This window comes from Heliangelus exortis, chromosome 7 (genome assembly GCF_036169615.1).
Source record: "Heliangelus exortis chromosome 7, bHelExo1.hap1, whole genome shotgun sequence".
NCBI classification, from domain to species: domain Eukaryota; kingdom Metazoa; phylum Chordata; class Aves; order Apodiformes; family Trochilidae; genus Heliangelus; species Heliangelus exortis.
In genome coordinates, this window is record NC_092428.1 from 23,408,714 (window position 1) to 23,436,618 (window position 27,905).

The 27,905-nt window shown below is 42.2% G+C and overlaps 1 protein-coding gene across 1 annotated transcript in view; it reads left to right on the forward strand.

The window, feature by feature from the left end:
- SORCS3 (sortilin related VPS10 domain containing receptor 3) overlaps window positions 1-27,905 on the forward strand; it is a 278,055-nt gene that overhangs the window by 62,008 nt on the left and 188,142 nt on the right. The window contains exon 2 of the mRNA XM_071749349.1: window positions 26,022-26,089. Within this exon, the coding sequence (XP_071605450.1) occupies window positions 26,022-26,089 (68 nt within the window). The remainder of the gene's footprint in view (window positions 1-26,021; window positions 26,090-27,905) is intronic.

The following is a 27,905-nucleotide window of genomic DNA, read 5'->3' on the forward strand; positions in this document are numbered from 1 at the left end:
CCAGGACTTTCTCCCAAAAGTGAAGGGAGTGTGTGAGTTGGAAGCAGCAGATGCTGAGAAGAGGGGAAAATGGGTGCTGTGTACAGAGCAGAGAAGGGGCAGTAACGGGAATGAAGGGCAAACCAGTTCAGAGTGCCCCACTTGAAAATAGCAAAACTTCATCCCACTGCCTGGCTCTGCTGTTGCAAAGTGCCTGTTGTATTGCTGCCTGTTGCCACCAGCCTGTTTCATTCAGAAAACCTGTTCTTTTTTTGGGAACTTGGACTGCTAAACTTGCTATGAATTATCTCATCCCATAATGCAAAGTAAGGAAGTGTATAAGGAAGCAGGAAGGTTTCAGATGAACTCACTGTCTCATAACCCATTTCTTACCAGCCACAACAGAAGATAATTGCCATGTATACACTGAATTTAATGCATACATATGGAGTTGTCAACTTCAGGGTTTTTAGCAGCTTTTTCCATTAGTGAATCTGTTCTGCACATTCCTCTACACAATCAGATATTAGAAATGAGACCTTTAGTAACTGTTATGGATCCTCTATTTGCAGTGGCCCTTTGCTGCTCAGAGATGATAATTTCCTTTTGCTGAAAGCTACATACGTTTGCATGGTGAAAACTGGAGTTTATTCCCCCTGATTTTTGGTGTGATTGCCTTCCACCCAGGTTAGAATTCTGCTGGCTGATAAAACAGGGGCTTTTGCTAAACCATCAGCTATGCTATTGTATGCCTCTGGGAAAGTTGCAGCACAAGGAGAAAAGGAGCATGCAAAAAGTATCCTATGGAATTACACTCTTAAATATGTATTGAGAAAGAGTTACAGTGATAGCATTTTCCAGGCTTTCTACCATTTTGGATTTATGTGATGCCATTTTCTAGTTTCATTACATTTTTTTTTTGTCAAGAAAAAAGAAATACCTGCATTGGAACTTTAATACTTCATGAAGCCTGCAAAAAGATGACTATGAAGTATTCCTTTGGATTCCTTTCTTACATTACTTTCCTTTCTTCTCTTGTTGAAGTCTACTAACATGACTTCTTTTTTCTTCTGAACAGATTTATTTGGCATAATCATAAGTAAATACATGTTATAAACAGCAACAAATACTCTAATGCAGTTGTATGTACCCCAGGTTCTTCCACTAGATGGGTATCTGTATAGTTATAATAGATATATTTTTGTTGTTTTCAAATACTTAAAGCCCTGATGCATGCATGAGAATTAAACCATAACTTTGTACTTCTTGTCTACCTCTACTGTTGAAAGATTTCATCTTCTCTCTCTGTGCTTGTCTTGTGTGACTGAGGTAACTGCAGCCTCTGGGGTCAAAGACTGGAATGATCATCCAAGTGGAAAGGAAAAAAAATACCAGCTTCAGATGCTTTGCTGATGAAAACAAGTTTCTTTTGCTTTGTTTTTTTTGTTTTCATGAAAATGGAAATCAGGGAGTGTCTTTGATAAGCTGATATGCACAGTTTGGGTCTATTTTCTAAAGGACAGGCATTCGTGTGACAGAACCCACTAGTGCAGTTGTTAGGAATGGTTGGTGTTAACAGAGAGGCTGACTCTGAATGGTCTTGAAAAATCAATTTGTGCTCTTACTCTTGAAGATGGGTCCCCCTGAGCCAAGGATGATGTATACTGGCAGGGAATGATGCATAGACAACTTGCCCTGTGATGTGTAGCTGTTGTGGTGGCAAAGGGATGGCTTATTCTCTACTGTTCTCAGACTGATCTCTGAGCACCAGAGAGAGGAGGAAAAAAAAAGAAAGAAAAAAAAAAAAAAGAGAGAACAACAATTAAAAAAAGTGTTACTAGAGATGTGTAATTTCTGGATTGCCATGGAGACTGTCACATTGAGGTGAACATCTAAATAGCTTAAGCTACCCAGAAATGTAAAGTCAGGTACAGAAAGAAGCTGAATTTATCACCACAAATGATGGTAAGAGCCAGAACTTGTCTACTGAGTTACAACATTGCCTTCCTCTATGGGGATAAATTAACTACGTTATAGTTCACATAAATTGCATTTATACCACACAGATTTGTTAGGGCTGTATATCAGGAAGCACTGTCTTCTCCACTAATAACAAAGTTCCTTTGGCCTTTCCAGAGCTTGGCATATTGGAACATAATCCAGCTACTTCACTGCTTTGTTTCCAGCATTGTCACCTTGTCTTTGATTGTTTTGTTTACCCAGTGGCTGTGTTTTTCTGTTACTTCCTGCCTTTTTGCTTCCTTTCTATGGAAAAACAGGGTGATAGTGATTCTTGATGCCAGATTTGACAGAGATTCTTTTAATCCCATTTCTGAAATATCTGTACAACCGTGTAGCACTGAATTTGTTCACTAAATATTCACTGAGGACTGAGGGGGAGTCATGCTAGCTGCAGGAGGGAGAAGAGGAAGGGGGAAGTCCAGACTTGGCTCTCAGTTGCTTGCATGTGAACCTGTAAGCTCCTTTGCATCCTCTGGTTTTTCTTTTGAACCCCTTAGTCCAGCAGACTTCCCTGTGTCATCTTTTACTTCTGTAACAAAAAAGGTCAGACTCTAGCCCAGTCTCATTGGATGAGAAAGGGGCCAATAGCAGAATCCTATTTAATGCTAGGAAGTGGGGTTCCTGCTTTGAAGTTTGTGAGTCAGGCCCCTTTGCATTGTGTGTGCAGTGCATTCGATTCCCCCTTTTTCTCAATGCAACAGCTCACAGCAGTGCATGGAGCAGTGGAAGGCTTGTTTCTCCCATGTACTTAGCTCACAAAGTCAGATTGATTTGATTCTCACTCATACTATTTAACTACTATTGCCTTGCTTCACCTTCCTGACTCTTTCTAGGATGGTTCTTTTCTTTGTCCCATCCCAGAGGTTTGTACCTCTTTTGTTCTAAGGGAATTGAGTAGCTCCTGAAAATCCCTCCCTCTGCACAGCATTCCTGACGATGTTCCTTTCTCTGGCCTGCCAGCAAACACACAGACATGTACTCCAACTTTTCTGTTCCCCTACTTTGCTCTTACTCTTGTCTCTCCTTTAGCAACTAAAAGCTGCAATGCACTGAGGATGGATCTTGCAGAGGTGGGAGTGTTCCTAGGAAGCAAATCCCCTTCTGCTTCAATGAGCAGGATTATATGTGGCCCACAAGATGATGATGATCTTGCAATGCACTCTGTGCAAGGATGGCTTCAGCATTAGCTCTGTGGCCAGCTGAAGTTCACTTAATGATAGCTAAAGGTCATTTTGGGAGAACCTGAAAGAGAAGAATGAAGATACTCAAACATAGGGTAATTTGGTTTACAAGGAAATCTTGAATGGATGGGAGTTATTTAGCAAAAGAGGAAACTGAAGAAGGATGATAAAATGAATGTAAAAGGCAGTTGCTAAAGGCAATAATCTTTTCCCTATATCTGTGAAGGACTGGATGAGAAACGATATGCTTCAAATACTGAAGAAAGAAGGCTAGCTCACATGAAAAGGTTTTTAACTTTTTTTTTTTTTTTTTTTTTTTTTTTTTTTTTTTTTTTTTAAACCTTTAAAAAGGGTTTATAATGGTAAAGTGTGTAAATCCTGATGTAGATGTACTGGCAACCAGACTAGGCAAGTATCTCTTGTGAATGATTCAGACAAAGTAGATCCTACCTGGAAAATGGAGATTGGTTAGAAAGGCTCTCCAGATTTTGCTAGTTCAACTGTTCCATGCTTCCAAACATGAAAGATGCTCCATGTTTGTTACTTGTTGCAGTCGTGGCAGGAGGTTTTGGTTCTAGTTGCATCTTTGTTGGTGTCAATGATTGCTTGAGTTGCAAGGATTGGTGTATAGCTTGATCTGTCCTTCAGGCTTGTTAAAGGACAAGAATCTTTGGGGAGGCTTGTCACATTTTTTTTTATTTTTTTTTCTTACACCACTACATGTAGGCTTTAGAGACAGAAATACTATATAATTTTGGCAGATCAAGAAAAAAACCATGACACGAAGTCTTAAGGAAACATACAAGAACTTTCTAATTGCTATACATCAGGTACAAGTTTTCAGTCTTTTCCTGGAAAATAGGAAGGACTTAAAAACTGGGTCCCTCTAAGCCACTGTAGCTAAAGCAAGTAATTATATTTTTGCTCTTTTCCCTGTGACAAAGTAATTGCTGGAGGATAACACCTCAGCTATGATGATTATATCTTTACTTCAGTCTGTGGCAAGAATGATAAGAAAAACAAGCTTAAGTAGGCTGTGCAGGAAAAGCTTCAGTGAGGATTGGATTAAGCTACATATGTCAGGGAGAGAAATGGAGACTGCTCCTGTGTGGCACTGATGTAGCAGGAGACTGAATTTCCTGGCAGGGAGAGGAGCTGAGCAGTGTCAGGACAGCAAATGGGAGCTCAGTGAGGGGCTGCAGCTGATCTAAGGGGAGCACATCTGGGAGATGGAGTCAGATGGGGTTCTGCTTTCTGCCTTCCCAGTGATGCTCCTGTTCAGAGCAAGCTGATTCCTAGATGTTGACTGGATCTGCTGGTATTTCCACTTTGCTGGGAGAGTAGTATCCTAGGTCTCTCCAGACTTGAAGAAGGTTAACTCATTTTACTACCTTGTAGCTAAGGCGAGCAAAAAGCACTTGACTTGTGTGAAGTGTTAACAGTGTGTAGCTGTTGGAGGTAACTCTCCAAGCTGATAGACTCAATTTTGCTCAGGTGCCTGTCACCAAAGCTCATTCCTGACATTCACATGTACTGGATCTGGAACAGTGGCAGTGTACTGTCAAATCCTCCGTCCTTTGGGAATTCTGCTTATTTTTGGCATTCTCTGCCATGTCCTCTCCATCTCAAGCTGTGCAGTTGTACTCAGTCCAGGTTGTGTTATTGCTCCCTGATATTTCTGAGAAGTCAGACAGCCCTTGCAGCCCCAGTGGGTGGGCACCCAACAGCTTGGTGCAGAACAGCAACACTACTCACTAGCAGGACCTCAAGTGTTCATTTAGAAGATGATTGGGGCCATCTGTGTAAGGAATCAGACATGGGCAAGACAGAGGAGACTTCACATTCCCCTCCTTGTGACAGCTTTTAGAAACAACTTGAAATTGTCAATGAACTGCACTGTCCATGCACAAGTTTTCAGTGTCCAGACTCTGCATCTCAAGGTGTTCTATTCCTTAGAGGGTAGCCCCAGAATAATCTTCAGTTGTGGAGCATCTTTATGCCTATAAGCATAAAGATTTGCCACACAGTGGCAAACTCAGTCTCAACACAGATGCTTCTTCCAATGTAGTGCCCACATTAGGCAGTCACTTCATGGGCTCTGTAACTGCAGGGCATGCAGATAAATCTGTGTGTTGTTCAGATCTCAGGAGTAACTTCTGTAGAAGGGGCAGTGAATTGCAAAAGGTAAAAGTGCTTCTAGGTTCAGAAGATGCAGTTTGCTGTTTCCAATGTTTTGTGATAAGTAAGTACTGTCTTAGTCAGTCCTGGATGTTTCTGGGAAACACTTCAGGTGTAATTAGAAGTTCAGTCTGCAGGTCAAAACTGGCTATTGTTATTTTGTTCTACTGTTGTGGCAGATGGGCTTTGAGGCACAAAGACATGGCCAGGAGCTTTACTGTCTGTCCATAGGTCTGCCAAAGACATTGGTTATATGACCACGAATCTTGCAACAGTTGAGCATCCACCTACTTGCCTCCAATGTTGCCTCTTGCCACATGGTCCCTTGGTAATGCTCAGAGGAGAAGTACATTATGCCCTTGTATATACAACCCTTGATGTATTTTAGAATGCCCTGAGGTAATAGACCTTATCCAAACCTTCACCAGGCAACAGGTTAACTTTACTTTCTGGGCATGATGCAAAATCCACTTGTGTAGCAAGGACGGAATGGTGGTCTTGTGATTGGAAAGATTTTTGATTCACAGGATCATTAAATTTGATGTCTAGCAAGTGTGCTGCCAATAAACTGGAGTGAAAACTTGGCCTTCCTGAAATTTGTAGGGATGGGTCTTTTACACACATCTCTTAATGAATCAACCCTGTGCACAGATGTCCAGATACTCACATTTACTGAACATAAGCACTTTGCAAAGGCTTGTTTATTGCACACCTTAGCAGATGGAATTCCAGCAGCTGTGAAAAACTATAGTATTAAATGTGATGCAGGCCAGCAGGAAGAGAGAGGCACATATTATATGTGATAAGAGGTAGTGTTTCCAAGGATTTCTTTTCCCATGCTTAATTTGTTTGTTTGTTTATAGAAAAAAATTAAATGATCTGAAATTAATTTGCATCTGCTTGATGGAATGAGGAAACCACTTTATTTATGTTTTCCAGATTAAACTAAGTAAATGTGGTTTTTTTTCTATTTGCTTTTTATATTTCAAAGATGGGTTCCTGATTGAATTTAGATTAACTTTGTTCTGAAATATGATTTTGAAACAGAAAATCCAAGCTCTGTAAGAAAGCAGTGTGGAGGCCAGATAGCCTTATCAACTGCTCTTTAGCTCTGACCTTATCAGACCTTATGAGGCCGTCTCGCTCGAGCCTTTCAAAAGGAAAGTTTATTTGATTGGGTTTAAAATAGGACCATTTCTGTACCAGACCTAGGAAGAAGATTAGAATTTGGAATTTTGGGGTAGAGAGCAGAATTCCTGCTGCACTCTAACTCTGCAAAGGAAATGGTCTTAGCACAGTCTTGTCTGCTTTGTGTGGTCCTGCTGGGCTGCAGTATTCAGAGATGGTGTGGAAAGGTGTATGTGCTGGCTCCATGTGAAGCTGTCTGGGATCTAACAGCCCACTTGCATTTGCCCCAGGCTGTGTTAAAACCTACTAGAGTGTCTCCAGAAGAGGGTTTCCAAAAACAAACTGTGCATTTTGACTCACTTAGACTGGTCTTTTCTTCCATGAACAGGTGGCCCAACTAGTGGATGAGAGAACTAGTGGATGGGGGGAAGGGATGTTGTCTATGTGGACTTTAGGAAGGCCTTTTACACCATCCCCCACAGCAATCTTCTTGGGAAATTTGTGGCCCATGGAATTGACAGGTGGACTGTCGTGGATTAAAAACTGGCTGGATGGTTGGATCCAAAGAATTGTGATGAACAAGAGTTAAATCCAGCTGGCAGCTGTTGACAAGCAGTGTCTCCCAGGGCTCAGTATTGGGGCCAGTTCTGTTTATTGTTTTTATCAATGTTTTGTAGGAGGTGATAGAATGCACCCTCAGCAAGTTTGCAGATGACACCAAGTTTTGTGTGAGTGTTGATCTCCTCAAGGGTAGGAAGGCGCTGCAGAGAGATCTGGACAGGGTAGATTGCTGGGCTGAGATCAGTGGTGTGAGGTTTAACAAGACCAAGTGCCGGGTCCTGCACTTTGGTCTCAATAACCCCAAGCAACTCTACAGGGGAAGAGAGGCTGGAAAGCAGTCTGGTGGAGAACTGGTGGATGGCCAGCTGAACATGAGCCAGGTGGCCAAGAAGCCAATGGGATCCTGGCCTGTATCAAAACCAGTGTGTCCAGCAGGAGTAGGGAAGTGGTCATGCCCCTGTACTCTGCCCTGGTGAAGCCAAAGCTTGAGTATTGTGTTCAGTTCTGGGAGCCACAGTATAAGAAAGACACTGAGGTCCAGAGAAGACCTATAAGGCTGGAGGAGGGCATGGTGTATGAGGAACAACCCAGGCAGCTGGGGTTATTTAGTCTGAAGCAGAGAACACCCAGGGTATGCTCTTTACAACTACCTGAACTACTTGTTGTAGAGAGTTTGGTGTTGGTCTCTTCTTCCAAGTAAATAACAATGATGAGAGGAAATTAGTTTAAGTTGTGCCAGGGGAGGTTTAGCTTGGATATTAGAGAAAATGTCTTCACAGAAAGAGTGGTGAAGCATTGGGATGGGCTGCCCAGGGAGGTGGTGGAGTTGCCATCCCTGGAGGTGTTCAAGAAGTGTTTAGATGTGGTGCTTCAGACTGTGGTTGAGTGGTTGTGATAGTTGGATTACAGTTGGACTTGATGATCTTGAAGGTCTTTTCCAACCTTCATGTTTCTATGATTCTATGACATACTTAGGTTCCTGTGGTCTTACTTGCAGGGTTGCTTGTGCTACTTGTTGAGGAATGGTGTTTCATTTGAAGGGAGCAGAACTCATCAAATTGTAGTGTGAGCTGGACTGGGGGGAAGGGAATGGGGTCTCTGCAGAACTGGTCCAGCAACTGCTCAAAATAGCTTCATACATGAACCAAGATACGATGCTTGTCAAGCATCATGTTAGTCAAGTTGTTAGTCAAGATGTTAGTCAAGTTTTGTGAATACCTCTAAGAACAGGGATTCCCAACCCTACCAGGAGTCCTGGCTGAATGGAGACATACTGGCAAATTGGAAATCAGCCAACTTTACCCCCATATGTAAGAAAGGGAAGGATGAATAATCCAGGAAATTACAGGTATGTTTTACTTCAGAACTGTAAAAACTGATGGAACAAATCACTGCCATTATGGTCTACATGCAGAACAACCAGGTGATCAGGCCCAGTCAGCATGGGTTCATAAAGGGCTGGTTCTGTTTGACCAGATCTCCTTCTATGACAGGGTGACCTGGACAAGGGAAGGGCTGTTGATGTTGTCTACCTTGACTTTAGCAAGGCCTTTGGCACACTTTCCCCCAGTGTTCTCCTGGAGAAGCTGTCTGCTCATGACTTGGATGCACACACCTTCCACTGGATAAAAAACCCTGGATTTGAAGGATTTTTTTTCCCCTCCTTTATACCTCAATGGAAATTCCCTTAGTGCAGCTTGTATGACATCGCCTGCTGGCAAGGTTTGTGCTTGTTACTGAGACTTGATGCCCCTTTTTGGAATGATGACTCAGAAGTATAGGGTGATCATAGACAAGGGAAGTCAAATAATGCATCCCTGAGCTATTGCTATTTCTGAACAGGGCCAGCAACTTCTGGCTTGAGGGCTGCACAGTGAAAGTAAGATTCATTTTCTGCCCATCTCCCTGTTTCATTAAATTCCTAGTCTCAGCAACAGATTCATTTTGCACTATTTACTGTTCTTGTTGCCATCTTTGTCATTGGAATGGGATATCAGCATGTTAATGCCTCATATAAACTGTAAATGATGGTAGAGCACTCTCGCTCTTTGACATTTTCAGTGCTCTGTAATTTCATTATCTGGCCATTCTTCCCTTTCCCTGCAGTGCAGTGTGTCTGACATGGTCATTGTCACTTCTAATGTCATTTTGTGCTACACATCCAAAGATTTTCCTCTGTCATTATGAGTGGTTTGTCTTTCCAAAAAGGAAGGTGCTTCTTCAGGTTAAAAAGAGCTTCCTCTTACATCCTCAAACTGTATTTTTTCTTGTGGCAGAAATAATCAATTGCTGATATTCATCCTGAAGGATTTTATAGTACAGTGTTAGATATATAAGCATCCCTCTTTGCTGTAACATGGTCACTTTGGGTGGAACAGGGGAGGTCTGTAATAGAAAACTGGTAGTTCTGCTCTTGTTCCTTATACATTTTATTTTTTTCTGTGCTCTGATCACTACCTGAAAATGGTAATACAAACCAAACACTTGACAATGCTTATTGTCAAAATGTGTTGTGGAAAGCATATTAAAATAGCAGAATTTTTTAAGTGTCTCCTTATTCTGCTAGGGAACAGAGATTCCATGTATCTGACATGGTTTACTGCTCTCTGTGGTCCACTTCAGACAATCATCTTGGCATTTCTCATATTCCTCATTATTGCAAGGATGGAGGAGAGTGGAAGTGCCCTTGACTTTTCTTTTCTTGTCTTCCTATGGTACATTACAAGATTTTTCCAGGGGGTTTCTCAGTCATAGGCATGCTAGTTTTTTCACTTTGTCTTCTGTGTTTTTAAAAAGCAGATCATAATATTTACTGATGTAACATGTAAAGGCTGTAGACTTTGGATTCATCACTTTGGATCTGTTAAGTTCTCATTAGTGCTCCATGTTGCTATTTCCAACCTTACACCCAAATTTCTCCTGGTGTCTTTACTGACTCTTCTGCACACGAAGTAAGATGCCATTGTGGTGAGTGCTGGACTGTGACACTTAGAAAGTTTTGGATTTAGCCTGGAGTGTGGTATACTTGTTACAAACCTATGCCTGCAAATCTCCTCCCTCCCCCTCTCCCTGGCACACCCAAGTTCTTCTGCTACACATATTAATTCTCTGTTAATTTTGGACTCTTCAGTGGGCTGATGCAGTGCATGAAAATTTAGCAGTGGAAATACAGCTTGATATTTGGAGCCATGACTGACAAAACTTTTGCAGCAGGGACATTTAGCTAGGCACAGCCTTGTGCCAGAGCTCCTGCACTGGGATGGGACACACTGAGGTACTGTCCCTTGCACTAGAGCTGCCTGGGCAAGCAGTGGCACCAGGTTTAGGTGTGACTGAAGTGGACATAGCACACAGACATGTGATGAGAGTATTCAGTGAGCTGAAAGATCTGATTTACTGAATCAATATTTAGAGTGAAATCCATAGGAGTCCACATGGCCAAAGGGCTTCTGAGGTGTGGAGTGAGGTGTGGGTCTACGTAGGTGTGTAGGGAGCAAAGGGAGGAGGTGGTGCTGTGAGGGTACTGCTATGGGTAAGAGCTGGCAAGGACTGGGTGGAAGGGAGAACTGTTTGTGAGGACTGTTAGGCTGCTGCTTTGTAGCAAAAAGAGTAGAACTCTCCCTTCTTTTGAAACCAGGCTCCTTGGACTAGCTTTAACCTTTTTAAATGGAAGAGACATTTAAATGTCTAGAAAACGCTTTATGGATCTGAGTTCTTATCCACTCTATAATCATGCTAAAGAGGCTACCTTGCTCTACAGCTTTAAATCTACTTTGGACAGAGTCTTAACAATTATCCCACAGGGAACAATCCTGTATTTTCTGGATGAGCTAATAGGCCTCTTGCATCTCTAATTTCTATTGTGCTGTGAAGATGTGGATAATTGTTATTAAAGGCCGTGAGAAGCAACTGGTCAGCTCACTGCCAAACTGCTGTAATTCATGGGTGTTATACATGGACTGCAGTTTGCTTAACATTGCAATTTGTGTATTCTAAATTGTTTCCATAGTGCTTGGCCAATAAAATTACAAGTTTATTATGTTCGTGCAGATCTCTTGTTTAATCAAGAATTCCATGCGTGCTGTGAATGTTAACTTATTGTGCTAAAAATACCCCTTGTTCTTTTGATGCAAGAGCACGTTAATCAATTCGGCTTTATTTTTCCTCTATGTTTGAATGTAAATCCAGTGTTCTTGAATGTGAAGGGCTCGTGGTGCCCACAAGTGCTAGCAATAGCTGCTCAAGAGCTGCTCTGCTGTTGTGAGTATAGCATTTCAAATCTGAAGCATTTCAGACATCCTGAGTCAATTTTCAGTTGTCTTTACTGTGGAAAGAAAAAAAACAAAGCAAAACACAATGGAGTTTAAAATGATTACATAGCAGCATCTGCAGGCAGAAACAGATATGTAGCTAGACGGTTTTGTCTTTGCATGTGTGTTAAATAAAGTATATCAGATGTGCAGTATTCTGGGAGGTAGAAGCCAAAGACCTTAAATGTAATTCAGAATCTAGAAAAGTAAGAAATGAGATTTTGCTGTTGTTGGGTTTTTTTTTAAGTCATCAATGGTTTCCAAGAGCTAAGACTTTAAGACATCTCTTTAATCCATGAGAGATGATTCGAGTTCTTTGATGCAGTGAAGGACCTGTGGTGCCCTAATATCTTGGTTCAATGCTCAGACCCAGGTGGCTGTTTACTGTACCATCAGTTTTCTCAGAAAAGATGCTCTGACTGTAGTCATCTTGTGGAGCTGTTGGAATCAATCTTGTGGTGCTGCAGTTACTGGGTAGACCTGTACAATGGCCATTCCAAAGGCTGGATTGGAGAGTACCTTCATTCTGCTGTGTTGCTTCGTGAATTTACAACAGGTCACACTGTTCCAATAAGTAGTTATGCTGAGGATTAGCTTTTGGAGCACTTGCTGTCAATCCTGCTGTAAAAAGGCCCAGAGAAATATTTCTGTTTTGGGATGTTCTTTATAAGAAGTAGTTTGTAGATGATCACCTCTGTGATAGGACAATTATAAAACAGCAAAGGCAGAACAGGCCTTTGGATTAGTTCTTTAGGGTGTCACAGCTACCTAAGACTTGCTGCTTCCCTTTTCCTACCTGTGCAAGTTGCCGGGGAAGACAAAGAACCTGTACAGAGCCTGACACCATCAGCTTGAATCAGTCCTCTGGTCCACACCATGCTTCAGCCTCTGGTAACACTGGAGCTGTAATCCCTTGCCCGCTCAGCATTTGCTCATGAAAAGCATCTTGTTGTTGTTTGTCCTTGAACTTTGGTCTCCCATTGGAGCACATACTTGCCATGATGAACTTTTTGTGCAGTCACAAAGACAGAACATGGAACTTCTGGATCTAGCTTATGTTATAGTGCTCTGCTTCAGAGGCTGTTGTGGGTTTTAGAATTATTTGTAATGATGGGCTTGCAGCCATCATAGCATGAAATTTGGAGGGCAGGTTGGGTTTTTTCAGTGAAGGATGACAGCAGAGAGAGAGAACTCATGCTGGAACTTGTGGAGATGACCTAGCTTTACCTGACCTAGCTCTACCTGAAGAGAAATTGGCTAATTTATTCCCTAGTTCCCTGTTTAAGATTTTGTGTTCATGTGTCATGTGAGTACGGGATTGAATCGCACCTTCTTAAGCCTTGTCAACTCTCTGCCTTTCCTTCCTGACATTCAGAGACAACTAGAAACAGCTCCTTTCTAGTCTTGGCTCTAATAAAACAGGACATCCTGGTGTGCCTGGCCCATCTCCAGCCCATATTTTTTTTTCAGAACAGGTGCCAATCTAAGGTTTTATTGCCTACCCGTGAAAGATGTCAGAGAGAATGCATAGCAAGGAGTGAAAAGGGTGTGAGTAGTGGTTAAGTCTTGCTCCTGTGACCTGAAGTTCTTCCTGACCTGTTGTGCATGAAGACAGGAGCTTGCAGTGTGACTGGTGAGGAAGAGGAGAAGAGATTCCAATGGAAATCCAGGGCTGTTGAGATAGTAAAGAGGAGAAATGAAAATATTACAGAACTTGCATAATTGCCATTAGCAGTTCTTGTTTAATTTGCATTCTCTTTGGTCTCACTGCACAGCCATTCCCTGTTAATGTTTCTCAAGGGGCAGAAGGATTTCTCAAACTTCCAAGAAACTTCTGATGCTCAACTGAGAGCATGGCAATGCAGCAGTTGTAACTGGGTTACAATTGTGGTGTTGTTCAGAGCCCTTCTGCAGTGGAGGGCAGCTTTTGGTATCTCAATGCAATGTGCAAGACAACTCTACAGCCTCTGGGTGTGAAATGCCCTGGAGATCATCTGGAGACACTGCAGAGCTACAGAGTATTTTCATAGAAAATGGCTCTGTCTCTTCTCCCTTCTGAATCTCCAGGTTTGGGGTCTCAGATGTTCTTGTGATGGTGAAGGGAGCCAGTACAGATGCTGGCAAAGCAAAGCACTGGGACTTCTGTTAAATCTGTCCTTTGTCATGCAGGACTGAAAGGGATCTGTCTCCTAGGTGAAGAGAGAGATCCCAAATCCTGATCTTAAAAGCAGTCACAGAGTCAGAATCGTTCTAGTCCCATTTTAAATGTCTGTCAGCAGTCCTTGTTGTCATAACCATGATTCTTCTGAGGAAGGATATAGACAGTAGCTTGAAATAAGACTGCTTCAGTTTCTTCTTCAGCTAGAGGGCAAGAATTTTTCAGGTTCAAACAAAGAATTTTCAGGTCTTAAGGTAACAGAGTGATCTCACAAGGTCAAACCTTCTGAAAGTTTTCTACTGCACTGAGGGTTTCAGTAAGGAGCAAGTGGGTATTTTCATTTGACCAACTGCCCCTGGGACCCAGACAGCCCTAAAGGTGTTGCAGAAGTCAATTGTGCTTTGGATTTCTGCAGTGGTGATTTGCCTTTTTTTTTTTTTTTTTTTTTTTTAAACAATACATGTCCATAATGTAGAATCCATACTTCTGAGTTTTCTACTTTTACAGCTTTGAAATTCTCAGCCATAAAGATGCATTATAGGAGATTTGAATTCAAGTTCCTCTATTTTTCCCAGTTTTTTCTTTTCCTTTCTTTTTAAGTAACAGAACACTTAAGTCTGCAAGAAAAATTGTCCTTGACAGCTTTAACTGTGCTGTTTCGCATCTCCCCATGTAGGCATTAGCAAAAGGTTTTTCTAAAGTATGAAAAATATATTTTCTTTCTTACGGAGCTCCAAAACAGATGAATAGATTTTTCTCTTAATTTTTCCCTCAAATCGCAATATGGGGCTGCCACCAAAAGTTATGATTTTATTGTGGTTCCTGACATTCCTTCATGCTCTCCCCTGCCCCACAGCTGGTGCCAGTCCTTCAGAGGACAGTTTTTAAGAGGGGGGAAAAAAAAAATGTAAGGTTTTTTTCCCCATTCCTGCAGGGTGAGAGTTTGAACAAATATTTTTTACCTGTCTTTAGAATACTTAGATGTGAGAAATGTTTACTCTGTATTATCTGTATCTTCCAAAGCTTTATTTCCTTGGCAGGCACGGGAGTGGTAATTGCCTATTTTGGAAGATGAGCTGTCTGGTTTGAGTGACAGAGCTCTGAACTGGATGTTCAGATCCCTCTCCCACTATTATTTTCCCTCTGAGGTCCTGGGTGTATCCTAGGGCTAAGTCCATGGAGTGTGGCCATCTTAGCCACTTGCTGCCTGGAGGAAATCTCTACTGCACATCAGGGAAGCTGCTGCTTGTGTCTTGCATAGGCCAGTTTGCCATTAGCATCTCTCTTCTTCTGGGCTCCACAGGAAGAACAGAAGTTCTTTTAGTGCCCTTAAATGAAGGAGGATGTTACATTTGGCTGGCTCAATGTGGTGGATGGACACAGAGGAACCATTCCCAGCAAGCCAGATTTCCTAAGAGTCTGCCTGATTAGGTCCTTCGGTCCTTAGGTGTTTGGCATGAGCAAGGAGGATCTGCACAGGCACAAGAAGAGTGTTATTTCACAGCAACAGATGAAAATAGTCTTGCTGAACTACTTAATGATACAACACAAATAATAAGGATAATTTAAAAAAGCTATGTAGCTATAGCACAAGGAGTTCAGGCACTGTAGTGATGATGAAACATATGCACACGATGAATACAGAATAAAAATGAAAACAAATATGATACAGATTATTAAAATCAAGAGTAAAGATTAGTTCAGAAGAATACCAGTAGGAAAAGGAGCTGCTAGGGCAGAGTTTACCTTAACATAGCTGAGTTTCAAAGTAAGTTCAGGCATCTGCAGATAACTGCAGCATAAACATAGGTTCAAGGTCAGAAAAGTGAAGTCAATTGGAGAGACCACGTTTTTATTACCTTAATATATAAGATAATCAGATCATTTTAATCTTTGAATCTATAATAATGTAAAAAATATGTTAATTTGCTAGTTAGCACTCAAACTATTGCTTGACCTTTTGTCTGTAGAGAGCCCCAGCTTGTCCTTGTCCAGCACTTTCTGATCCCATGTGCCCTGCTCAGCCTGACTGCCCCAAGATGCCCATGATAGTTATTTATATATTCTAAACTATCACTTATATTTTTACTTTAACCTTTCTGCATTGATTCTCATAGTTCACTTTCCATACTATTTAATTATAAATACTCCACCTAGGCATATTTAAAGAATTATGACTAAATCATGGTTTTATACTTGAATGGTAGTCATTCAAGGTCAGGCAGTAAATGTGGGGAAAAATCTAAGTGTTGGACTTTGGTACCTCCGGTGACCATCACAGAGCAGTTGGTGTGTTTTGCCCTTTTTCCCTCTGTGCCTACACTTGTCCCCTGGCATACTGCAACAATCCTTATTTCCCTGGGCTGTTAGGAGGAATAAGCCAAGTCTAAGGTTACTTGTATTCATTGATAATCAGTGGCAGGAGTAGGTGGTCTTTTAACTGGCCATTAAAAGCAGGTGCAAAGGCTTGTCTCCCAACAGGGACATCCTTTCCTTTCATGGTAACAGCTGTGAATCTCAGCTTTTGGACTGGTTTCCCAGGAGGGAGAAGGATGTTTTCTCAGAGCAGCATTGCTCAAAATTGAATAATATTGTCTCAGAATAATGTTGCCATCAGGAATTAATCCCTCTGCAGGTGTGTGAGCTGGCATCAGAGCTGGGAATAGATGAGAGAGGCTCTGACACCCTTCCCCACTCTGAGTGCCAGCCCAGTGACCAGATTGAACTCCTGACATGGCAGCTTCTCCAGCACCTATCTCCTGCTGTCATGTTGAAGGCAGGGCTCTGTGTTTTAGAGAGCACAACAGGTTTGGCACATAATTCCCAACTGCTGCTCTCCTGAGCTTAGTAGTGTCCATTTTCATATGAACCAGTAAATCTTTGGGTCACAGACATCAGGCTGGAAAGGACTTCAATGAATTACTTAATCCAGTCCCTGGGAAGAGAGAGGGAATCTCCTGCTCATGCTCTGTTCAGTGCTAATTATTTGAGTTGCTAATTGGAATCTGATGGAGACAGGTAATATTTATCTGTATATGTACATAGGTGGGGTAGGGGACAAAGAGACAGCATGTGTGAGAGTGAGGACTCCTGAGTAGAGCCTGGAGTCTGAAATGGAAGCACAGCCTGAATTTTCTTGAGAAAACAGCTTTTTGAGAGGTTTATTTTTCCTCTCTTCCTCTCAGAAGTGGCTTTGACACAAAATTCCTCACTTAGTTTAGTTTCTTTTATGGAGCCAGTCAGTCTTGCCTTCAGTCCTCAAGGAAAACCCTCACCTGTCCTGGCAGTTCATAACATCTCAAAGGGTTGCACATTCTTACCATTTAAAAAAAAAATTTTTTTTTTTTTTTTTTTAAATTGAGACCTCTTTCTATGAAGTCTGTACCCACACTTGGCATTCAAGTCATTCCTTCTTTTCAGGTCAGGAGCTTTAAATGGCCCTTCAGCAGGTATGTAACTCCACAGAGTTAAATTGCTGCACAAGATCTGCTGATTCTCAGATGGTATCAGGAGGTAATTGGAACAACAACAGAGCCAGCAAAGCAACTGGGGCTTTTTTCCTTGTTCTTAGTAAGAGATGTGCCCACAGCAGCTTTAAAAGGAAGATGGAAAAGGAAAAAAAAAGATGAAATTAAATTTTCCAAGGCTTTGGTGGAGTCTTCTCAGCAAAGGGGAAGATTTGGGAGATATAATCCAGCATGGGTTGCTGAATCAATAAAAATAAATTATGAGTTCTTTGCTATCAGCTCTTATAATGTATGATAGGGGACCCTTAAATCATATCACTACCTGCCAGGAGTGATTGTATTTATGTTGAACTGAGTTACACAGAGATAAAGCTCAGGCTTCTGTTATTTTAAGCAATCTAGATGTCTTTTCTGCTGGGAATGTGTTTATGTGTGGCAAGGCCATCTTGAAGAGCTGGTAAAAATCCAGTAGAGCACAGCTGTGCCTTGTCAGAGAGGGGGTCAAATAACCTGAGGGGGTCTTTTCTTTCTCTGACCTCTGACTTGTGCTACTCTGAAGTTGCTGGTGGTGTTGCTATTGGTGTTTATTCCTCTGTTTATTCCTAGCAGTCTGAAATTCTACTGTGAAATGTCTCCTGTGTTTTATTGCTGTCCCAGAAAAGGTGACGAGGTCACCACAGGTTTTCCAGACACTCTTCTGGTGCTGTGTGGCTAATAATTGCAATAATACTTAGCTTTTATGGTGTGTTTGCCCCTACCCCAACAAAGAGGACAGAGACTTCATGATATGACCTGGTAGCTATCTTTAGGGCTCTACTATAGCCTCTGGAACAGAATTCAGCTGCTTTCTAAGGGCTGATAACCTTGATGGAGGCCTTTTATATCTTAAGGAAGGATGTGCCGAGAATGTGGTTGTAATATTTTTATGTGTGTGTGCAGTAAAGCTAAGCACGTAGGTCTGCAGTAGGTATATTTGCTGAAACAGAGACTGAATTGAACAGGTTTTTTTTTCTCTCTCCTTGGAAAAATTGTTACTTGAGCAGTATTGTCCCATTTTTAGTGCATAGTGGAGATGGAGGAGCAATTTGATTGACTTGCAGACACTCTGCAGCTTGTGGCTGTGAATACCACTCATCTGGATGGTTACTGGAATCTGTGGTTTGGGAGGAGGAGAATCTGACTTCCCATGTTATTGCAAAACATTATAGCCAGATTCATCTTCTCTTGTCCTGGAGGCATTAATAATTTCTGTGGTGTTATTCAGCAGCATTATGTCATGTATTTCTATGTGAAGGCACCTCTAAGCTTATCTGAAATTACAGTCCCTGCACCAAAAATGTTTAAAACCAAAAGCATGAGAGACCCTGTCAGGTTCAATTCAAAATTCTTCCTAGATTTGTGGAGGCCCAGGAGGGTAAACCCATGCCACTGGAAGAGATGTCTGTCTCAGTGTTGATGCCAATGGGTGCTTTTCCTCTGGCAGGCTGGGCTTGCCCTTGAACTGCCAAAGCAGAGACCAGCATAGAAGAAAGAACTCTACCCAGCTCCTGATGGTCATCATGCAGGAGAAGGGATTTGGGCTTTCCAGAGCTGGCTCTTTCTGCAAGGCACTGCAGTGGATTTGCTCTCCCTCTGCTCTGCCTCTGTTCGGTCGCTGCAAGCCCTGTAAATGGTTATTTCAAATTGCTCCTTATCTCATTTGTGAAGATAATGTGGTCTGTCCCCAGTGTCACAGGGGAATCCATGGGAAGACTGCTAGTGCTCTGGCTTCTGCTTATTCTGCTGCCTGATTTACACAGAAAAGCAGGAGGACAGGGGACAGAACATCCCAGGGCAGATTTCGTAGTGGAAAGGGAAAAGCAGCACAGGCAAAGGAGGATTAAAGGAGAATCTCTCTCTTTTTGTTACTGGTTCTTATTTTGAGGACAGTTTGACAGTCTCAGCTGTTTGGAGACCACAAGTTCACTGAAACATGTTTTGCTTTTGTGTGTGATCTTGGGACTTGTCTCTTTCAGTTTCAGAGGGTTCTGCATTGCCTGAAGCCACCCACAGATGATTTTAATCTCTCTAGAGATTTAAAAAGAAAAAAAAAAGTAAAAAAAAAAAGTGTTCTTGTGGAATTGTTGCTCTGATTCTAGGCTTTGGCCTGTGTTTGTTTTTAGTACTGCTGCTGTTCTTGTGTCTTAGGATGTGCTGTTCCTTAACTGCTAGCATCTGGAGGTGTTTTCTTCAGCTATACTTACCAGGCAGGAGCAAAGAGGGTAGATTGGTATTTAAGGTGTAGGAGTTCCTTTTTTACTGATTGTTTTGTCACTGTGGGTGAGCTTGGATTGGTGCTCTGTCTACCAGGTGATGCCTTTTAGCTCAAATTAATCCACTGAAGTGGATTATTTCAGCTGTTAAATTCTTACATGGAGACTCATTTTCAGAGTAAAGTGGTGTTTAACTTGATTTTTCTGATGTATTTGCAAAGTGAATTGAACCAAACTCTTAAAAGTTGATTTGGATTCTCCTTCCTGAGTGTTTTTTTGCAGAGAAACACTTAATCTTTCTCTGCCTCTTGTTCCTCATCAGTAAAACAAAGATACCATTACTTGCCTTGTTTCACAGTGGTGATGCTTGCAGAATCTGTTAACACCTGTGGAATTGAAATTCCTCACTTGGGAGCTTTGGAGTGATGCTCTATGCTTCTCTCAACTGGAGGTGGCACTCTTGGGTATCAGCAGCTGCATTTAGACCTCCAGGGTGAGCGAGGCTGATGCCTTTGGGTAGTGTCATTACCCACACATTTTGGAGGGGGTATTTGTGTGAAGTGATTTTGGTGGGATCAGGGCTATGTAGTGACTGGGAACCACTGCTTCATCTAGGAGAATACTTGTACTGGAATGGAGTTAATTTTCTTCATAGTGGCCTGTGTCATGCTGAATTTTTGGCTAAATTGATGTTGATAACACACCAGTGTTTTAGTGCTTGAACAGTGCTTGCTCAGTGTCAAAGTTTTCTGTTTCTCACTCTACCACTCCTAGGAGTAGGCAAGGGGCAGTCCAGAGCTTGGGAGAAGCTAGACTCAAATTGGCCAAGTAGGCAATTCTGTCCTATAATATCCTCCTTAGCAATAATAGTTGTGGAGTAGTCTTTCCTAAGAAGCCACCTTTTAGTGACTGCCTAACTTTAGTTTTGTTTTTTTTTTTTAGTTTGTGTATGTGTTTGCTTTTTTGTTTTGGAGGTTGTTTTTATTTTTGTTTTGGTCTGGTTTGTGGTGTTTGAATATTTTTTTTCTTTTTCTTTCTCCTTCTCCCTTGCACTCACTTATTAAACTGTCTTTGTTTGGAATTCCACTTTTTTCTCACTTTCGCTTTCCTGGTTCCCCAGGTTCTCACCCATCCTCTTGGAATGCAGAGAAAGTGAACATCTGGGTAGGTGCTTAATTGCTAGCTGGGGTCAGTGCACCACAAACTCAAATACTAATATATGTTGAATATGTAAATGATCCTCTTCCCATCTTCTGATCATTAATGTGGGATAAATTAGGCTGATATTGATGGATTTTCCCTTCGTTAGCTTTGAATGCATAAATTATAAGAAAAAACCATATTCCTTAGCAAATTGGTCACCTTGACTAACTCTGAGTTTGCAAATCAGTTAATCTTTAATTATGAATTTTGTTCCTAGTTTCCCCCCCCCCCCCCCCAAGAAACCCAAACCCAAAACACAGCACCAAACCTGAAAGAAAGAAAACAGCTAGGGGGAACTCCATTGAGCATTTTAAGCCAATTTGTTGTCAGCTGTGGTTCCCAGTAGCCTGTGGCTGATTTTAACTTTACTTGTTGGGTACTGTTGAACTGGGGAAAGGCAGATGGAAATTGCAGAAAAGCTTCCTGCAGTGTATGTGGGGGGAGAAAAGGCTGGAAAAATGCATCATGGAAATAGGTCTGTAGGCAGGAAAAGGAGACCCCAGCATGGCAGAGCAAACCTCTCATTTTTCACAGGTAAATCTGTGATCTCTTTGTTGTGCTGTGAGCTGCCCAGTGCTCATCTTTCTGGTCATTATTAATTACAATCCGTAAATATGTGGCCAGGGCTTGTGATGAGCTGTGTTAATCTCTGTGCTAATATAGCAGGGTCACTTTGAGAGATGAATCTCATGAAGTGAATCAGTGCTGGCCTTTCAGCTGTCTGCCTGCAATGATCACCTCTTCTCTCTGGTTGTGGTGCTTTTCTCTTTCCTGTCTGTAATGTGAGCATCACCTGATAACATGAACGTGACTCCCTTTGATGTGGCACTTCTTGGTTGTCCTCAATTTTGCTGTCAACCTGCTGAAGGAAATGCAGTGCTTTTACACTCCAATCTGTGGGAAACAGGGTTACATATTCCTCTGTGGGGTATATGCAAAGCACTTTGTCAGTTTCAGACTGGCAAAATCTGGAGGAGGGTTTCATGAATGAAAGTAATTTTTCTTCACAGTCAGATTTTATGGGCATGAAAATTGTCATGCCACAGAATACTCTGAAGAGCTTCTGGGAAATTTGGTGTTTGAACAATAGGGGTCCCTTCAGGGATGTGTTTTCAACGTGGAATAAAACCTGGGCTACTGTTTTTGGTAATATCTTTTCTTATTTGATGCCAGCCAAGTTGTGTCAAGGCTGCTGGATTGGACAGTGAGACCTGCTGGCTTTATTTTAGAGGGTCAGTCTGTCAGTACATCTGGATTAAGAGGTTCATTATACTATATGGTGTGATTCTGAAATGGTGGAATATCTTAGTGCTGGAGACTCAATCTGTTTTGTAGTTTAAGCCATGAAAGATAAATAATTGACAGGAGCTGGCATTTTTTGTCATTCAAGCCTTCTAGCAGGGTATTCAGTTTCTGCACAACAGAAACATATGGACTTTGGAGAGGCATCTAGAATCAAGTGCATAAGGAAATTCTTGCAGAACTGGAACATCATTTGTTTCCACAGGAAAAACATTTTTTCAAATTATTCTTTCTTCATCTCTACTTCTGTCTAGAAAACCAAAACAGTTTATTGGATTTTTCAGGTCATTTAGTTTTGTGTAAGCTCAGCTTGAAATTGTATTTTCCAGAGGGTTTGTATCGCCTTAAGGGAGTTGTAATTCAGTCTGGCATATTTCCCCACTCTGTTCTGAAGGCTGGTTCTCCCTTTTTTTCATGCTCAACCAGCTGAGCTGTTTGGTGCCCCCAGAGGCACCTGCCCCTGGGGTGTCCTGGGAAGGACAGAGCGGGGCTCTGTGGAGGTTGGCCCAGAGGGGAGAGGGAAATTTCCCATCAGAGTTGTGTTCCTTGGAGAAATCAGTATAACCCCTGAGGAAAAGGCACTTCAGCATTCAGCTCACTTGATATTAATGCGGGGGAGATTGTTTTGATGAGCAGCAACATTTTAATTTGGCACTATAAGGGTGTGTTCTCTATTTTGATTAAAACTTGCCTAAATATAAGATTTCGTTTTTTCAGTATCACTTGATCTTTTTATTTTTTTTTTTTTTAACTTTTCTTCCTCTTCCCCAGGGCAAAATGTTTCCGTCTTAACTTAGGTTGAAAAGTGGGTATTTTCCATAGGGTTGCCATTCAGGGGAAGAAAATGTTTTCTGGGTTTTTTTTTGTGGTTTGAAATAGTACATTAAATATGAATTCTCCAATTTTCAACCCAAATCAGCTTTTAAAATTAAAACCACCAAGACTTTAATGCAAAATTACTATGACACAGAAAAGCCAGGGTTATCTGTTACTGCTGACAAATGCAAGCTAAGATTCTCCAACTACAAAGCAGAAAACAGAATCAAATGTCTCAGCATCATCAGTAATTGGTTTTTTTTTCTATTTTTTTGTTTGTTTTATCTTCTGTCAGAATTCAGTTTTGGAAAATATGTCCAATTTTCCTTGTTCTGTTCCACTATTTTCCAGTGAAAGCATCCAAATAACAGGATGTTTTAGATAATCTGGTACTTGCCCACATCTGCCCCTGATATCCCTGCTTCTAGTTTCTTCTTAGCACGGCTGGGGCAAAATGAAGTGGCCTTGCAATATCCTCTTAAATGCTTTTAAGTTTCCTCTACAATGCTGTCTTTAAAGCATCCCATGAAAACAACTTGGGAGCCAGATGTGGCTTTCAGGCTTTGATTCGTGTCTTAACCACATGTGACATTTCCTTAGTAGTTACATTTGCTCCTCAGTCTCCCAGGGCAGAGCTGGGGGGGAATGTGCTTTCACAGTTTTTCTTGGGAAAATTGTGTGTTCAGCCTCTCCAGTCCTCTTGGGTTTTCAAACTCTCAAAGCATTGCAAGTGTTACCTCTGTTGAACCTGAAGTGTCTTGGAAGCAGGTTGGGGACAGGCTGGAGGCCACCTGGGGTTGTGGTGCAAGAGCATTGCCTGCCCTGAGTGGTTTCATGGGCAGCTTTCTGTAGGTGACTGTGCTGGGTATCACCACAGCCTCAGGCAGCTCCTATTTCCTGGGACCCTTTGTGAGATTTAATGGCAAAGGGATGCTCATGTTTTTGCTTTCTTTTGCATTAACAACAGCAGAGCTGGATTTTTGTTAGTCATCCTGGGCAAAAATCCAGAAAAGCTGTAGTAAACAACATGCTTTTACTTTGAATTTATACCCAGAAGCTGAGTAGGATTCAACCCACTTACTGTAAAGTTGGTGTTAGCCTGCAGTTTGTAGGGTTCATAATAGATAAGTGATATCTTCAAATATATAGGGCATAGAAGATCTGGGGAGAGGCACACAAAGAGCTGGAAGAGTATGGATGCTGCTTTCAGTTTTAATTGCAATTTAAGGTAGAATTAATCTGCTAAAATTTGACCAAGACATGGAGATTTTATTTAGTGTGCTTAGGGCTGGGTCCAGGATCCACTGCACTCAGCAGAAGGCTGTTTTCAATGTGATTAGGCCTTGAAACTGGAAAACCAACTTTGTGAACCCTCCCTGTAGCTGTGAGCAGTGACAAAGGTGTCATTTCTGGCAGCTCAGGGCTTGAGTTGTGGTGCATGGCTTCACAGACACTCTCACAAGAGGTCCTGTCTGAGTCCCTGGGGGAATATAGGGAACATCCTGGAAATGTCACTCTCCTCATGCTGTAAGGGTATACAAACCTTGGCTGCTGCAATTTGCAGCTGGCTTATTCCCCTCTGTATGGGAAGGTGTGTGCTGGGTTGGAGTTGCAATGAAAAGGGCATGGTCCTTGTTTCCCCACTGTGTGGCATCGGTTTAGGCTGCCGTGGGCTCGCATATGCTGACTCAAATCTGCCTGGCAGGTTTCTTTTCACACCCTGCTGGAAGCAGCTTGGCTTTTATCTCCCTCGTAAAGATCTCTGCATGGGGAAATAAAGGGACAAAATGCAATCAGATGGGGAAAGTGAATCCAGTAGGGAGAGGGATGCTCAGAGCACCTATTCTGAAGCTGTTAAGTTGGGCAGGGACTGCATAGGCACGTACCAAGGTCCCTTACAATTTGAACAGGTCGCTTCGTGGTATTATGCTGACAGTAACTGACTGCTGCAGCCATTGTGATATTGATTAATCCTTTGGCATTTTTCTGCAGAGATTTAAACTCCTCAACCAGCAGCCTTACAGCTGGGAAATCCAAAAGAAAGGTGTAGTAGGTCCCACTGCTGTGCAAGGAGGAAGAGGGAAGGAGATGTGGCTTTTGTATTAGAAAAGGTTCTTGTTGCACAGGGAAACATTAATGACCCCAACCCTTTAATGACCCAACATATCTCATTTGGAACAATCCTTTAGCCAAAATGTGAAGCACTTGTTAGCAAACCAAAACGAAACAAAAGCCTCCAAGTATTTACTAAAAATTTCCCGAGAAGCCTTTATAGCCCAAGCTAGTTTCCCAAGGGAAACTAGCCTGTTCTTGAACCCTGCAAGGAGAAAACAATGCTGAAATGTTAAAATGAAGCAAAAACAAAATTAAGAGATGCCCCAGAGCTCTTCCTGAGGCTAGTCCCATAGTATCTGAGGGAATGAACTTTGTGACATTAGTTATGCTGAAAAGGCAGATGCTCAAATACTCTTAACTTCCACTGAGGAACCTCTGTTCTTTTGGCAGAAGTTGCCAACCCACCTGAGCCTGGGTGCTTGCACAGAGGTTCACAAGTTACTGCAGTGTGTGGCTGCCTTTCTGGGAAAGGGTGGCACTGGGCAGTGTAGCTGGTAACCAGGAGGATTACATTTACCTGTGAAATTTGGGGCCAGAGCACCAGAGATGTCTGTGGGAAGTTGTATTTCCCGTATTCCCCTATGTACTGCTTAACTCCCCTCTCCTCCCACCTTAGTTGTACCAGAGCATGATGTGGGACTGTTCAGGGCTTGCCAGGGAGAAGGTGGGTGGGTCCTAAAGGGTCTGACTCTCCTTGAGCAATAAAGATACAGCTGAAGTTTGTCTTGCTCAGTGTCTAAAGCCAAGTCCCATGCTCTGTGTCCCTCTATTTTACCACTGTGGAAAGGTGGCAGCATGTGGAAACTCCTATGTTCCTGGAGTCAGTGATGGCAGCTGGAGAATAACCGAGCTCATTCTGGGCAAAGTGGAGTGTTTTGCTGGATAGGGATCTTCATAAACAAACTTGCCAAGTCTTTCCATGGAGACTCACCCAGCTGTGGCAGCAAATTGAAAACCAGGAAGGACTGACTGTCATTTCTGGTTGGGCTGTTGAGTGAAGAAGGGCACATCTGGTTCAACCCCTGACCTTGAATAGCTATAGCTGTAGAGAGGGCAGCTCACTCAGTCGAACTCCATGTTCGCTTAATTCCTGTTGGCATGTTTTATTTGAAATGCAAAACATTTTGAGATTAAAAAAAAAAAGTTACTGGTTACATGATGCATTAAAAAAAAGACTTTTTCTTTTTAAACTTACTTGATCCTGTAATACCACAACTTTAATGGATAAATGCTAATCTCTCCTTTGGGTTATTTCAGATGCCTTGTTTATTGTTACACAGTCTAAAGGAAAACTTTTTTTTTTCTCTTTCTTTTCCCTTTCTTTTCCTCCCTCCCTTTCCCCTCTCTAGGTGATTCTCATCCTGACAAAGCTCTACGACTTCAATCTGGGGAGTGTGACAGAGAGCTCACTGTGGAGGTAAGTGGATTACAGAAATCACAGCAACTGGCATGGGGGGGTTGTACTGTGTCTCTTGTGAAACTGGAGGCTGGTGAGGAAATGGGAGGGAATCTGAGGTAACTGGAGTTAGGAACACATCATGAAGGGCACATTGCTTCAATGAAGTGGTGTCAGCAAACAAAAGGGCTTCTTGATGTATGGGCATTTCCCTGGCACACAGAGGAGCTGGGTTTCATTCTCACCTTTGTGTGTCACTAGGCAAATCTCTTCATACCCAGTGTCTCTGCTGGCAATGAAAACAGTCTCTATGGCATATGCTTGCTGGAACAGTGTCCATGATGGTGTGCAGCACAGGGCACGATCTTTGCTGATCTTAGCCCCATTCCTCAGCTCTGTGAGCTGAGATGGTCACCTTGGCAGTGAATCTATATTGCCTTGGACTATAAGGACAAGTGGCCACTAAGGGACTAGAGATACCACAGTCTTGTCACTATGGATAGATTCAGATGTGTCACGTACCTGCTATGTACCTGGTTGAGCGTGGGAGATGGAGTGTCCTGACCTGGAGAAGCACACTGCTGGGCAGAGTGAGTGTTTGTAAGGATGTGTGTGCTGAAAAACAAAAACCAAACCCCCAACCCTTTCCTTGCTCCAGACAACCATCAAGGGTTGGACTTGATGATCTCTGAGGTCCCTTCCAACCCAGCTAATTCTAACCTTGTAAGCAGGCCAGTTCTTTTGATGTCTGAAATGACCAATGGTTTCTACCTTCTGGGGATTGGTTTTCCTCCTAATATCCTGCATGTGGCATGGGAAGGGTATGCCTTTGATAGTATTGTTATCAGGTGTTTTCTTCCATAGGGACAGAAAAAAAAAAAGACCATTGGGGGCTTGGGGAGATCAGATCTCTTGTGTCAGATTCACCTGGTGTACTGCAGGTATTGCACTGCTCAAAGTGTAGTTCTTGGAGCTGTCTGCATTGTAACCATTGCTCTGGGTGTGAGCAGCTTCTTGGCATGTAGTCTTTCATACTTCTTTCTCCCTGGCTAAGTTAAAAGACCCTGTTTGGAGCAGACTTGGTTGTGTGCTAAAGGTTTATTCCTGGTAATGTACTTAAGGGTTAATTGTTCAGTAGAGCTCTTGAAACTTCTCAGTTTGAACAGCACTTCCAAAGCCTAATTGTGCTGTACTATGATAATCTGCAAAAGTATAAATAACCGTGCAGCTAATAAGAGAGAGCAGAGTCACTTCCACTTACCTTAGTACTTTTCAAGGTATTAAAGCCTTAAGAAAACTTTTGTCTCTTTACCTAATAAGCACAACTGCCACTTTCATTGTACTTTAAATGTAATTGACAAGCAATCTGCTCTGCATAAATAATGTAGCAAGCATGCAAATCCAGTCCTAATACTGAACTTGCAGCCTGAGCTCCACAGAAAGGTAATAGCAGCATCTCTTCTATAGTTTTCTCAGAGTGATGGAAATGTGATCCAGCATCAGTACAACTGAATGCATACAGTACTTGATCGGCTGTGGAAACACATTGTGTGTGATTTGTGAGTGTGTTCAGGGACACTTTGGCATCTTTTCTGCAGTGAAATAGGGGCCATTGTGGAGCCCAGAGGCTCAGAGATGTGGAGAAGTCAGAACTGCCTGGATTCTCATCCAAGGTCTGGAAAGAAGGTTCAGGATAAGAGCTAGGAGGTAGAACTCCTGGGTTGTAAATGTTAGTTTGCCACCTGGAAAATTCAGTACTTCAGAGGGGAGTGTGTACTCTTGGAGAGCAGCTATTAGTTTCTTTAGAAAGAACATTGTAGAAATGCAAATAGATACT